Raw genomic sequence first — 14,558 nt, 5'->3', positions numbered from 1 at the left:
ACTTTCAACAGACCTTAGTTACTGTCATTTCTGACAATCTCCACTTATTATAGAGAAATAAATTAGAAGGTTTTGCCTACCTTTGGTTGGAGATTTGGGTGAAGTAGCACATACCCATTAGGATCAATTGCAAAATAGTATCCATTTGGACAAAGCTGAAAGATAGAAGTGAAGTTTAGCATTTTAAGGTTTTAAGTAATAAAGAAACATTAGTTAATGGTTTTCAAGCAATAGTCACATTGAGGAAAACGTATTGCTTCAGGCGTCATCAAAAATGTGAATTATTAACATGGAGAAAATAATTTCTTAATGTCTGCTCTCTCAGAATCATAAACTTGGAGAATAAGTTAAGTTGATCGGACCTCTGGAGGTCACCTGGTACAACCTTTCACTGAAAGCTGAGCTAACTTCAAAATAAGATCCAACTTCAAAGTTGAACTAAGTTTCACAGGGTCTTTGCATATCTCCAATGGCAAATGTGTAGCCTCTCTGGGCAACCTGCTCCAGTGTCTAACCACCCTCATAATGACATTTTTTCCTTCTTTCCAGTTGGAATCTCCACTGCCACAACTACTTTGATTGCCTCTTGTCTTTCACTCTTAACCTTCAAGAAATATTGAGGCCATCTTCTCTATAATTCCCATTAGGTAATCCATTAGGTTCCTTCTACAGTCTGAACAAACTCATCTCTCTCAGCTTCTCCATACGTACCATGTACTCCAGGCCCTTGGCCAATCTAGTGGCTGTGGGCTGGACTCTGCTGAGTGTCTCAGGGTATTTCTTACACTGTGTAGATCAAACTTGGACACAGTACTGCTGATGCAGGTGTTCTCTGCACAGTTGGTCTTCCTTACTGCAAGGGCACGCTGCTGACTTATGTTCAGCTTGTCCTCCACGATGACCCCCCGGCCCTTCCCTGCCTTTTGAGGCAGTCTGCCCCAGCCTGTACTGTGGCATGGGAATGTTCCATTCTACATGCAGGACTTTGCATTTGCCTTTAGTCAAATTTGTGATGTTCCTTTGCTTCCTCAGCTGTTTTTTTCCACAGTACTAGTTATTTTCTTAGAAATTCTTCAGTTAGATGTCTAAACATATAAATCAATCATACTGAGTACAGTACAGACAGATGTATATTAAAGAACTTTTCTATAAAGAACTGCATTATTATTAGCTGAAATTATCATGCTTTAAGCTACATGAAAATAATTACTTGGAATATATCCCCCAATGTAAAAGCTGGCTTTTACAGATGCATCCTGATGGACAATTCACACAGAAACACATATATGGCTGGAGAGAAAACCATCAAAAAATCTGCAACAATGGAAAAGGATATATGAAAAGAAGCCTGCTGGTATTTTGACTTGCATCCAGTCATTGCTGTATAACTTAGGAAAGAGCATGCACAGGAATCATACATAAATCATACATAAAGAGAAACCACCAAACGCAAGCAACTTACCGTAAATCTGGGTGTCAGTTTTTTTATGTCCTCCAAAGAGACATCAACCCCCATTACTCCAAGAATCAGCTGATTCTGGTAAGATTCCAAAATGTTAGAATATGTTTGACATTTTTACACTGCAGAATAGCTGCAACAGTCAGTGAATTTTGATTTTGCCTTCATCTCTTGTTTAACAGATACAATTTGAAAAGTTGCCTATTTACTCATGTCTGTTCTAAGTATTTTAAATAATATCCAAGACATTCAAAATAACACTCAATATATTCAGAATTTAGTATAAAATATGAAAATTGTTTATGAAGATGAATGTGAATGCCTTCCTGGATGAATAAATAATAAATGCAAGAACAAAACAAGTGAAAGCCAAAGTGACACATTAATATTGCCATTGATGTAGTTACTAAATTACTAGCACCAACAGAGAGCTACTATTGCATGCTTAGGCTGGCAATTGATAAGTGAGACCCCAAAACAATTAACCTATTTTGGCTATGGTATATTGATGATTGAAAAAAACACCCAACAGAACAAAATATAAACAGTGACTATAACAATCAGTTCCCATCATTTGAAACTGGGGACTCAGGTACTACATTTACTTCACTTGTAATTTATTTTACTACCACAGAAAAGGAGGGCTGTCATTTAGATGGTATCACCTGAGTCCCTTCTCCATATTAAATAAAAATGGAATAGATATTGGAAGATGCATCTTTCAGTCTGTAACCTAAAATTCAGGTAGAGACATAAGTTAAGCAGATTCAAGTTCTCCTTTTGTTCCTCTGTAGTAGACAACGGCTGCTTTACATCTCAGAAAGACACCCTTTGATAAACAGTAGTCTCTCACTTTGCAACCAGACTCAGTGAATTCCAAGCATTATCTTGTAGATAAGATTATGAAACTTTTCTTTTTTTTGTTTTGTTTTTAAAGGGAAAATAAGTCAACTATTCTGAAAGTAAATTAAATAAATGGCAGTTATCTAATTTGTATTTATCTATTCTAAGTCTAGGTAATATCTGAAAAAACAAATGAAAGAATATCTTGCCTAAACTTCTGTATATTTTGACCTGAATGAACACAAGTATTACACCAAGTGTAGAGTATTTTACAACACACTGTAAAGCATATTTTAAATCTGATTTTTTAAAAGCAGAATTTGGATTTTGTGACGAGGACATAAATTGATTCCATATCAGCGAGTAATAGGGATGGGTAATTTTATTTATTTGATACTTAGATTTTAATCTAAGTACACTGTGCTATTTTCTGTTAGCATTACAAACAATTTAAACTTTCTACATCATTGCTTTTTACCCTGAAATGTCATAGCTTCATAGAGTTGTTGTAAGTTCATGTGTATGTTCCTTTCTTGGCAAGGCCTAAATAATATAATCATCTGCTTCCCATGTATTGAGCACTTAACACATTCCCACTGCCACCAGGTCACAGAGATGGATAAGGGAATGTCATACCCTGAAACTGAGAACTGAAAAAGGGTGATGTGCATTTTCTTGTTCCCAGGAGGTTATCAGGTAACTAGTGATGACCCCTTTGTGTCTGACATACAAGACAATTAAACTGTAGAAAGCTCTATGGAAAGACATGTTTTTCAAGGAGTTTAGCATTAAATTTAATTCAGATAACTTTTGGGGTTTGGGTTGGTTTTTTTGGGTAGTTTTGTTTGTTTGTTTGCTTGTTTTCTTTAAGTAACAGCTTACTATTTTCCCATTTTGTTCCTTTGTCAGGTTGAAGACAGGTAGAGTTCCTGTGATCACAAGGCCCAGCTCCTACGAAATAACCACATACAGAGAGAAGAATAATGACTTTTGAGTTAAATAACAAATATTGGAGTATAATATATTAGAACAAACAAGGAGTTACTGTAGTTAAACACTAGATTAGAGTATTGAATTTTATTCGTAAAAAAAGAAAAAAAAAGTAATACTTCATTGATTTATACAAAAAAATAATTTTTTTGGTGCCCATGTGTTAGTAAGAATAATAAATTACTTTTTAAAAAGAGACGGTGTGCAACAATTCAGGATATAATAATTTTAAAACCCCTAAATGTTATGAAAACATGTTTACAGCTACAGTACCCACTGTGCTAAAAAACCCAGATAGCTAGAGTAAAAATACAGAAAAGAAAAAGGAAAAAAAAGGAAAAAGCCAAAACAAACTTAAAAATGCTAAATAGGTTTGCAACAGATACATACAGGCAAAATCAACAGAAAAATCCAACAGGTAATGCTACTAGCTTCCATACCATCACTACTTTTCAATGGCTTGCAATAATGTCTATCATCAGTTTTGCAAAATCACATAGTCTCTTCTGGTACTGAAGCAAAGAATTTGCACTTACTTGGGATGATACAAGAAATTTCTTTTTCTTTTATTAACAGTCACAACTCATACTTAATATAGGATCCAGAAAACCATACATTTAGATAGCTCAAAAAGTTTGGCTTCCCCCCCCCCCCCCCCCCCCATTCTAAATTGTCCACAAGGAGATTTCTACCTTTATTTTTGCTAATGTTTGGGGTTTATTTCAATCTTTTTTCCCCTCACTGATGCTTACTCTTTCCATGTATTTTCTTGAGGAACTGTATAACTTTTGCCCCTTTGTTTCATTAGAAAAAAATAAGTGAGAAAACTTTCTTAATCCACCCTGATGAAATCCATTCCCCATTTGCCCAGTCTAGCAGTGCCTTTTTGAGTTTTAAACCATCCTTCGTGAAATTAAGTTTGTGTATCAAATGAAAGGTGATGAACTCAGATGAAAGGTGATGAACTTAGAGTTAGCAGTGTTACAAACAAGGTGAAGAGAGGGAGAAGTGAACTTTTTAGGAGTATTCTAAGAAGCAAGAAATGGTGATCAATCAGAAGGAGAGGTGGGTATCTTTTAGAAAGAGCATTGATGAGATATATAATGAAACAGGAGCGGTACGTATGGGGGACAACACCCTTCCCCTGCCTCAAAATGCACAGTCAGAGAGGACAATAATTGTGAACAAATTGTGACTAACTAGTAAACCTAAAACTATCTGAAAATTCTGGGATTATCCTGCAGAAAGTGAGGGCACAGCAACACTGTAACAGAACCTGAAGAAACAGGGCAAGAAAAGTGGTGTGAATTGCCACAAATACATCAAATTATTACAGTCTTGAAAGACAGCCTCAAATGAAAGTACCACTTTAGGATTTCATAACCTGAACAACTGAAATACGGCCTCATGTAATATACTTCCCATTATTTTAGTCTTAGCCCCAAAACAGCTGCTGGACAGTATAAGAAAAAGGATAAGAAAATGTCCAGTGAGGCACAAGCAGATTTGCTTTAGGAATTTTAAGATAAAGAACCAGTGCAACAACTTAGGTCCCAGTCCCTCCTAAAACCAAGAATCAGGAAAAGGCTCCAGAGTGGATAAGATATACCTGTGCCTCATCTGTGCCTCTCATCTGTGATGTAAAAGTCCACAAATTTCAGTCTTTATCTCAACAGTTTAGCTTGGGTTGTCCTACTTTTTATAAATATCTATGTATGCACACACACAAATACATATATATACACATATATAATTCTGTATCCACAAACACACATATATAACACATGAATCAAGAAAAGGTTGAAGGAAAGACTGAAAGTACAAAGTAACACAACAGAAGCCTGCAGGTATCACTCGTTTTACTTCACAAAACAGATCCCTTTCTATCCTCAGCTACAAATTTAGCTTTGGCTTTACAACAGGATATGTACAGAACATATGAACTTTCATCATAACATCCTTTATGTTTCCAGTAAGTACCTCAACAGTAACCAAGAAAACATGGTTAATGAACTTCTGGCCATTGAAATTCCAAAGAAAAACTAGTTCCTCTGTGTCACGCTCAGTTCCATGATGTGTTGATAAAAAATTTACAGTAATGCTGAATGACAGGAAGAAGTGGATTTTGACATGACAGATGACCATGCGAACTTGGATAAATACATGGCTCCAGATGACCATTTTGCAGTAATTTTTTGCCTAGTTAGAGTTACTCAGAAGAAGGTTATCTAGAGCAACAGATTAGATTGCTGCTAATAATACTTAGCATTTCGTAGTTTCCTGAATATGTTTGTTTTACAAGACCAAAGTGATAAATTCAGCGGTAAGAAAAGCATTTCATATATCTTTTTGTTTATTTCCTCATTATATACACTGCCCAATTAAAGAAATCATTACCTTGAGCAAGCAAGTAATTACAACAACCGTGATAGTTTAAAGATCCAAGTTCAAAATCTGTACGAATTCCCAGTAACATTGACAGGTTTCATTCTGCCTGGAAACTGAGTCCTCAGAACTTTGGAAAAAGGACCTTTATAGTTCTGATTTGCTAAGATTCTTCCTTTACCAGAGCTAAACACAGATCATACCAGAGCATCCAGATAGACATTTGTCCATTGGACTTGTTTGGCTTTCTCTCCAGCTAAAACCATCGGTCTTCCCAAAACATCCAGATATTCCTGCCAAAAAGAGTAATAAACCCATCAGAAGGCAGTTATTATATCAAAGTTCAGAAACAGTATAAAAAATAATAATGAATTAAAAACAATTAAAAGATCAGAAAAAGAAAAAAAGGTCAGAATTCACCACTAATACAGGAGTAGTATTTAATTACGTCTTTAAAATTATACTACCCAATAATCGATTTTCAGTTTGAGGTATTTACTGCCAAGGCAATTCCTGTGTTTCAGTCTCAGTCACATGGACCTTACACATCCATAACCACTGCTCTCTTTCCACCAAGTGAGAACTACAACTATTTTTGTTCCAAAATTAATTGATAATGACATAATGAAATTACAAGCAGATCGCTGAACCCAGAAGAGAGAGTAGGCGATGGAGGATGCAACAGCTAGGTATGTTAAGCTCCTACAGCAACTTGCGTAACTTCTATTGAAACAAAAAAAATCAGACTTATAAAACCTCATAGTCCCTGTGTTCCTTCAGTTCAGGAGTATGGGTAAAGCTGGTGATCTTAGGAGATGTCAGACTTCTGGTCTGGTTCGGGAGTGGATGCCATCAAACTTGTTTCAGTCTTCAACTTTTTCTATTTGTCTGATCATATTAGGGATATTTCTTGCCAGACACTATCTGGAAAAGCTTAACAGAATCAAAGGATTCTTATTCAAGCCAAAAAAAGGACTTATTTTCTGCCAAAAAATGTCATGCCTGGCCTTGGAAGGACAAAGAACTGCTATGATATTTCTCCGCTTTTCTGGACATGTGAATGCAGGGACTTTCAGACAAAACTGAAAAGAATATCTGCTCATCTACACTGTCAGCTTGGATCACGTCATATAATGCCAGGGTCCTCTGCCCTTAATTCTCCACACACATCTGCTAAAATATTCCTGCATCCTTCCTGAAGGAAAAAAGCTGTGTCTCTCCCAGACTGGTTGGATCAGTCCAGGAATCTCTCCTACAAGCAGGATGGTACCAGGTCACACTCTTCCTGTTCAGATACTCTAGCAAGAGCTATATGCCCTCCCACACATCCATGGCCTTTTCCACATAATATAAACCCTTAGGATCATGCTAAAAGCATGGCAGGAGGCAGACTATGAATGTTTAGACACATCATAAAAAATTACTGGGTTTATAGAACTTTATAAAAACATTGCTGTCATGTCCTAGGATCCAAAAGGGACCATGAAAGGCCAGAAGGGAAAATGAGCCCCAAACAGTCCTTGTGCAGAGGTCTGCAAGATACAGATCTCATCAAATGCTACGTTGTGTGCACATAGCCTGCTTTAGAGGATGCTAGTGTGACTAGTCTATGTGCAAGCTGCCGTGGGACAGCTGGCTGGGGAAACAGGGATCACATTTTAAATTGGCTTACTGCAACCAGTAAAAAGAGAAAAGAAAAAAATCACAAAACTTTAACAGAATATTTCTTCATATATAAAAGAAAGCCTTATTTTTTACTGTGTTCTTAATGTAGTGTATCGTAAAATTTAACTGATTCAAACAGAGGTGAAATGTAAGAGAGTTAAGAACAGGAATTAATCCACTTCTTTGTATTATAACTGCACCTGGATTTGGCCAACACACTTACCTGGGTGTTTATTCTTATGGCTCCAATGGATGGAATTTCATAGTAATAGCCTAAAATTTGGAACAGAAATAATGCCATCTTACTACAATATATTGCTAGTCTCTTAATCTTGAAGAATTTAATTTAGCTTGTAATTTCTAAGTTAATTTTTATAGAAATGATCACTTATATATGGAATACTTTTTTAGTTGATGTCACCACAACACGTAGCCATATATGATGGGTCCCCATGCCATACGGGCCAAGCTAGTTACTCTTAAGCAGTGAGAGTATATAGTGTGTTTCTACTCAGATAACATATTGAATTTGTACTTTTGAATTCCTAGTTATTCTCATGTGCAAGTATATTTAATGGCCATTTTAATAGGCAGTGACAGCAACATAATTATATGGGGAATGCATACAGGAATACAAGTATAGCTACAGTCTGCCACAATGGCGAAGTTTATAGTACAAAAAATATAAGGCATTCTGTGGAAAGGATGAAACAATGTAATGGGTGTTTCTTCTAACTAAACATCAAAAATGTCTTTAGTCAGCGTTGATTCTATAATTTATTTGTTTTAATTAAAAATATTGCCTGTATGCACTGATAATACTGAAGACAGGCACTGAGATCCAGCTGCAGACCAAGTAAGCTGTAAGTCAAATTGAAAAGAAAGGGGACAGGACTAGAGAGGTAAGAGTACCGAGGTTAGTCATTTACTTTGCCATAAACAATGCATGACTTGATAATAAATTAAAAATTTTAAATAACGAAAAATGAAATAAAACTTTGCTTCTTTGGATGTGCAAACAAATAAACACATCAATTTTGGACAGAATATTATGATCATTTTGCCTCAATAATAAGATGACATAGGTGGTTCTGCCTTAAGCCAGCTGGTCCTCATTTGTCTTAGAACAAAGGAGTTCACACGCACCCAGTATTTTGAGATACAAAGACGCTGGTCAAAAAATCCCTATTCAAAAAAACAAATGTTGGTTTTCTGTAATTATCTGACAATACAATCTGCTCTTCATGAAGCTGTAGTATCTTGCACATAACTTGCCAGCATATTGAGGGATTCATGAAACTATGATACATAGGCTGTGTATACAGGCTATGGATTCTTCTATATAATTTTTTCTCTACCTATATATTTCTCTTAGCTTTGGTTTACGTTATTCTCATGCCTGAGAATTGTATCTTAATCTTCTTCCCTGTCAGCCTTATTTTTCAAAACCCTTTGTAATTTATCCCACCTCTCACCTCTTGCTTCTCACTGATTTGCAAAATACTTTCTCATTTTCAGTCATGTCTGAAATTGCTCTATTTAGAATATTAAACAATATTGTTTGATAATTTCTCTATTTTCCATTTATCTGTATTTATCTCATATCTCTTCTTCCATAATTATGTTGTAAGTTTTTTAAGAGACATCTTTCTCACACTTTTCTCATCTTTTTAAATGATTCTGACCACATTTTTCATGTAGAAATTCTAGGAGAAAGCATTTTACTTCCTTACCTACACCTTTTTTACTTTTTTTTTTTTTCCTACATAAAGAGATCAGGGTAAAAATAAAAAATGTAAGATGCTTTTAGAAGCTGAAATCACAGCAAGAAAAATTTTGATATTTCCATCAAAAAAGGGAAAAATAATGCAAGTCATCTGGTCCCTTTTAAGTTTAGGAGAAAAACAGAAAGAAATCCAACCAGCCAACCAACCAAACAAAAAGTCCCTTTGTCCAGATCCCCTTAATATAAAACAGCTTTTCTTCATTTCTTATCTGTCATCAGTTCCATCTTTTCATAGATGGCTATTACAACAAGCATTCTAAAAACTGAAACATAATATTATTATTTTAAAAAATTGATATTTTTCTTACAATATAAAGTTTTAAATAAAATTATCAGAAATAAATATACAAGCTTATTCTTTTATATATAATTTCATATACACATTGTTTTGTCAAGTAACTTTTTGGACCTTTTATTAAAAAATTCAATAAAGCTAAAAATCAGGCTGAAGAAAAATCTGTAATTTGTAGTGATTAATAAAGATATCACCTATCCAAAGATTTAGCAAAGAACAGTCTCAAAAAACCAATCAGTACCTTTATTTTCACAGGCCATCCACTGTATGGGTCCTTTGTCATAATTATGTTGACCAACAGAAAACGTGAACACACGTACCTACGCAAGTTAAAAAACAATGGAAATAACTACATGTAATTAATTAGCTGTGACTCTCAAGTTAATGATATTTGATTTTTTATACATTTGAACACAAAAAGAAAATGGGGAATTTTCCATTTTTTATCACCACAACAGGTACACTGTTTTATGATATTTTATGTATTCTTATTATTTGGTCCATGAGGTAGAACTCAAGAAGATTCTTCCATATATCTTTCATACTTTAAAGCTCTTACATTTGTTACCATCCATGAACTATTTAAATTTCTTTTTCCTTTTCTTAGGGTGGTGATTATAACTCTTCGTGTTTTGTTATATTAGCTGACATGACCTCCTATCAATATTAGACACCAATTAATCAAAATGAACATATTTACTGCAGTAGAATTCAAACAATGCAAAACTGGATTTTTTAGGATATAAAATAATTTCAGGGAAAGAAATACAAAATTTTCAGATACTACAGAAAATAAATTCTTGTGTTCAGACTTTCAGTCTTTTTCATATAAAACCACTAAATAAGAACAACAGAGTTTCATAGAAGGGTCAAGCTTCTGATATTTCACTTTAAGCTCTTGATATTTATTAAAGCTATCTGTTTTACGAAGAAAATTTTATTCTGTTTAGTTAATGCAACTCCAATCTATCTCAGCAACTGAGGGGAGTCATAGTTTCAGAGGAATTCACCAAGTTCTATCCAGGTGTTGGACTGAAGACAGGCTTTTCAGCTGAAATTATTTTCCATCCAAATTGTCTGATTCAAAAGAAAAATTAAAACCAAAAGCTGATATTGCTGTATAAATATTAAAAATCCTACAAGACACACAGAAAAATTACGAATAGTATGCTTCAGCTTCTGGCTGAATATTTTGCTCCAAAACTGAGCATTTCTTTAAAAGGAGGGGAAAATATTTTCCCTACGGTTTTAATAAGTCGCTCATTATTATCAAGTCCCTCTGAGGAAATGTCCAAGGACCAGATTGCCTTTTCTTTTCAGGCACCTATTTCTTTATGGACCTTTAATTTACCAATTCACTTCACACATCACAGCTCACAACATGAAATCAGAATATTAATTCCTTTCTATGGAACTTCATAACTATGTTTAAAATTAAAACGTAATACAACTAATTTGCATGCAGGCTATAACTGAGTAATATGCTAATGCTTTATTTAAATAACATTCATAGCATAAATTTCAGACACTCCTTGTAAATTACTGATCATGGCTAAATTTTGAAATTACTATTTATACAAATTTTCATCACATATTTATCATGTGTAATTACTACCTAAACCTTCATTTGTCAAATGAGCAACAAAAAATAGTGTGACATAATCAGAGCTTATGTATTAACCAAAAGCTGTAGAAATAGCTCCAAATCATCAATCAGCAGCTAGCAAACAGTGAAACCTTATTAGTGTTGACCCCTGTATGCAAGGAGGGCAAACCAAGCTTTGTGCTAGTTGTCATATTTAATTAACAATATGTTTTGATTTGTTTTATCCATACAAGCCCTTTGTTTCTGCAGTTACAAGAAGATTTAAAGCAACTAGCCTGCTGCACTGCATGCTGATTCAGGTGCTTGTTTTTTTAAAATACAGGAAAAATGTGAAGTTTTTCAATAAAACTAGTAAGACTATCCCAAACAGGGTCATTTCTCAATAATGAGTAAAGCCAATTACATTTCTGGTTATGTAGGCAAGTACGGGAATGAACATACATGTGTGACAGCAAAATTTTTCTCTCATAGCTCATATGGATAGAGACAGATGAAAAATACCTTCTATTACCTTGAACATACCAGTATCAATAGTGTGAACCTGACTTCACCTGATAAGTCTACATTTCTTTTATATTTTTAATACTGTATCACATTGTAAACTGAAGCTCCATTTGCCATCCTCATTTGTTCTTGACCTCTTTTACAAAACGTCAGCTATAACTCTTCTAATGGATCTTTCTGTGTCTACTCAATTACTGTCTATTTTTCCTAACCTGAATATCACGATGTTATTTTCTATTGGTATCTCTGCGCTCACAAGGTCTCTGCCTGCTGTACTCCTGTTATTTTTTTGTGGACTCACGTCTCCTCCTAGTTCAGTGTCCACTAAACACTTGATTCAGAACATATTCTCAAAAATTATGGTACAATAAGAAAAAACCCACTGAAGGCCACTAGGTAGATAGATGAGTGACTTGATGTCTCTTTTGGATTAAAAGTAACTAAGTTAAGACAGAGTCATGTGGATTGCTTGTGTGTGTATAAAACACGAGTCAATTAGACTGGGCTGTCTAGCATTTGATCTCAAACGTAAAAATGAAACACTGAACTGGATTCAAGTTGCGAAATGATATGTAATTTAGGGAAAAGAAGCAGCATGTAAAATCTGCAACAAATCTATAAAGAATTTAGAATTTAAATTATTGACAACAAGCAGAGGACAATATATTTGATTTACTGTTCCTTGGGTAATTAACAGAGATAAAGAACTGCAATGAAAATTGGAGTTTTTAATTGTTACTTGGTTTGGCAAGAGGGTGGAACATTCAAAAGAGTTTTCTTTTTCCTATTGCCTCATCTGGAATTGAGTAGAATGACAGACCAGCTGGAAAAATGAGTCAGCAAGTCAAATTAAACAAGCCAATTTTAGCAAAAAAACATGCTCTGTACTAACATTTTCTGTGAAAGGACCCAGAGTCAGCCAAAGGACTGAGATACATCTGTCTATACCTTTTCCTTATAGACATCTCTCCAAAGAAGACAAAAGGCTTTTAAACTGAAAAAGACAGATTTAATTCATTTTAATAGGGAATTTAGGACTGAGAACATTTGGAGCAACTAGATCAGACACAACGGCTGTGAACACCTCTCCCTTTGCCTGTCCTTCCTTTTAAGTTTAGTTTCAACCAACGAAATGGATTTCTGAGTTGAAGAAAACTGCTAAGTACTCTTTGATCCCTAGAAGTCGTCTTCCATCACCATCAAGGCCTGGTTATTTCTTCTCTGTGCTTCTCTATAGCCTCTTATGTTCTGCATAAACTACAGGTTCCTGGGTCCTTTTGCTATGACTCTTGCTCTCCACCATCCGCACCAGTGGGTGGACACTTCTGTCCCCCGAACCATCTCCCAGGGAAAGTTCAACCTTGCCTCCATACAGGGGAGATCCATTTATTGTCTTCAAAAAGAAACATAACTTTCAAATAATGAAAAATAATGGAACAACCAGAAAGATATAGGAGCTGTATACTTTCTGATTTTCAATGGGACTGTTCAAAGCAAAACACTTCTAGAAAACTCATACCTTTAGAATGGAGAAGAACTAGAGACAGGCACCTGCCAGCCATTTCTGCCAGCCCAGTCAGCTAAAGCCTTGAAACTGATTTGAAATATGTCTTAATTTCTACCACCGAGAGTTCAAGAACAGAGCTGTGTTAGTTCTATCAGGAATATATTGTGCTGATAATGGGTAGCTAATTCTCTGTATTTTTCTCACTCTGAAACTAATCATGGGACAAAATACAAATCTTTTATTCTTTGCATTATTCATTTAAAGTATATAGTAAAGCAATATACTTTAAAGTATATAGTAAAGCAATATACTTATTAACAAACAAAACAAGTGTAGAGTTAATGTAAGGGTAGCCAACGAGTGAGTGTCACAATACGCCCAGGGAGGTTGTACATTCTGCCTGCTTTGAGGTTTTAAAGACCAGACTAGGTAAAGCCCTGAGCAACCTGGCTTGGTCTTACTCCTGATGTTGGACTAGAGACCTTGGAGGTCGCTTGCAACCTACTTATCCTAGGACAAAGGACATCAAAGGAAAACAAGCAAAAAGTAGATGAAAAAGAAAGCTACATAAAATAGAGGAAGAAGTACTGTACTGAAGAAAATACAATTGCCTAATTATATAATTCATTTGCTTTTAATTTTGTATTTCTTGCTAGCAGGAAAAGCTAATAAGCCCCAAGGTGAACAGAAGGATTCTGACTGCTACAGATATTAGGGGACAGTGGCACTCAAGAGAGTTGTGATGGAGACAGAAATTGTGAGCTACCCATGAAAAGACTGTTTTCCCTACAGATCTCAGTTGCTTTTTACCTATCTCATTTGTCCGGTTCGCTATTGGAATAAAATAAAGATTAAATTAGACTCTTCCTTTGGACGTATCATGTTATGAGTATTACAGAAAATTAACAGCCTGAGTGAAGTTAATTTGAAGTGTTAACCAAGCACAAAAATCACACTTGCTATTTAGACCACTGCATATACGTGTAGGCTATATGTGTAGGCCTACAAGAGTTTGAGAAACTGCAACCACTCTGCAAGCAATTCAGAGTGGATGAACCTGCATATTTTTTGGCAAGCGTATTATTTGTCTTTAATTCTGTGCTGCCTCAGTGACAGAACTCTCAATAATCATTTATGTGCATCTCTCCATTACTCTGCTTAGGAGGAGATTAACTGGCCTATGGAGAGATGTGTATCACTTTGTCAGATATCAAGAGAGTTGCATGATCAATTTACTCAACTAGATCTAGGCAAGATGAACCTCATCATCTTATGTCTATCTGGTAAAAATAGCAAGCATGCATCTTCCTCTACCACTAGATAAACAAACTGACTGAGTCAAAAACTGATCTCATCAAATCATGCAACTTCAGTTTTCATGGTGACAGTATGACTTCAGAATTATTTTAATCTGGCCTTTATAATTGCAGATAAAGCTTCACAGGCAATCTCTTTTACTATAGACCAAGAGAAGCTGTGGTAAAGAAGAATAATTACAATTCTTATGAGGAGTGGCTG

General features: G+C 35.1%; 1 protein-coding gene across 12 annotated transcripts in view; it reads right to left on the bottom strand.

The window, feature by feature from the left end:
• CACNA2D1 (calcium voltage-gated channel auxiliary subunit alpha2delta 1) overlaps nt 1–14,558 on the bottom strand; it is a 433,696-nt gene that overhangs the window by 55,425 nt on the left and 363,713 nt on the right. For all 12 annotated transcript variants that reach the window (XR_003561824.2, XM_027811464.2, XM_055712038.1 and 9 more), the window contains exons 13-18: nt 9,665–9,743; nt 7,566–7,615; nt 5,881–5,970; nt 3,185–3,253; nt 1,463–1,537; nt 81–155 (exon numbers count right to left, since the gene is read on the bottom strand). Coding sequence is in view for 11 of the 12 variants with exons in the window: in XM_027811464.2 (XP_027667265.1) it covers nt 81–155; nt 1,463–1,537; nt 3,185–3,253; nt 5,881–5,970; nt 7,566–7,615; nt 9,665–9,743 (438 nt within the window). In the remaining variant the exon portion in view is untranslated. The remainder of the gene's footprint in view (nt 1–80; nt 156–1,462; nt 1,538–3,184; nt 3,254–5,880; nt 5,971–7,565; nt 7,616–9,664; nt 9,744–14,558) is intronic.

This window comes from Falco cherrug, chromosome 5 (genome assembly GCF_023634085.1).
Source record: "Falco cherrug isolate bFalChe1 chromosome 5, bFalChe1.pri, whole genome shotgun sequence".
Lineage (NCBI taxonomy): Eukaryota > Metazoa > Chordata > Aves > Falconiformes > Falconidae > Falco > Falco cherrug.
Note: the sequence above shows the minus strand (reverse complement) of the source record. Positions and strands in the feature narration are given on the sequence as shown.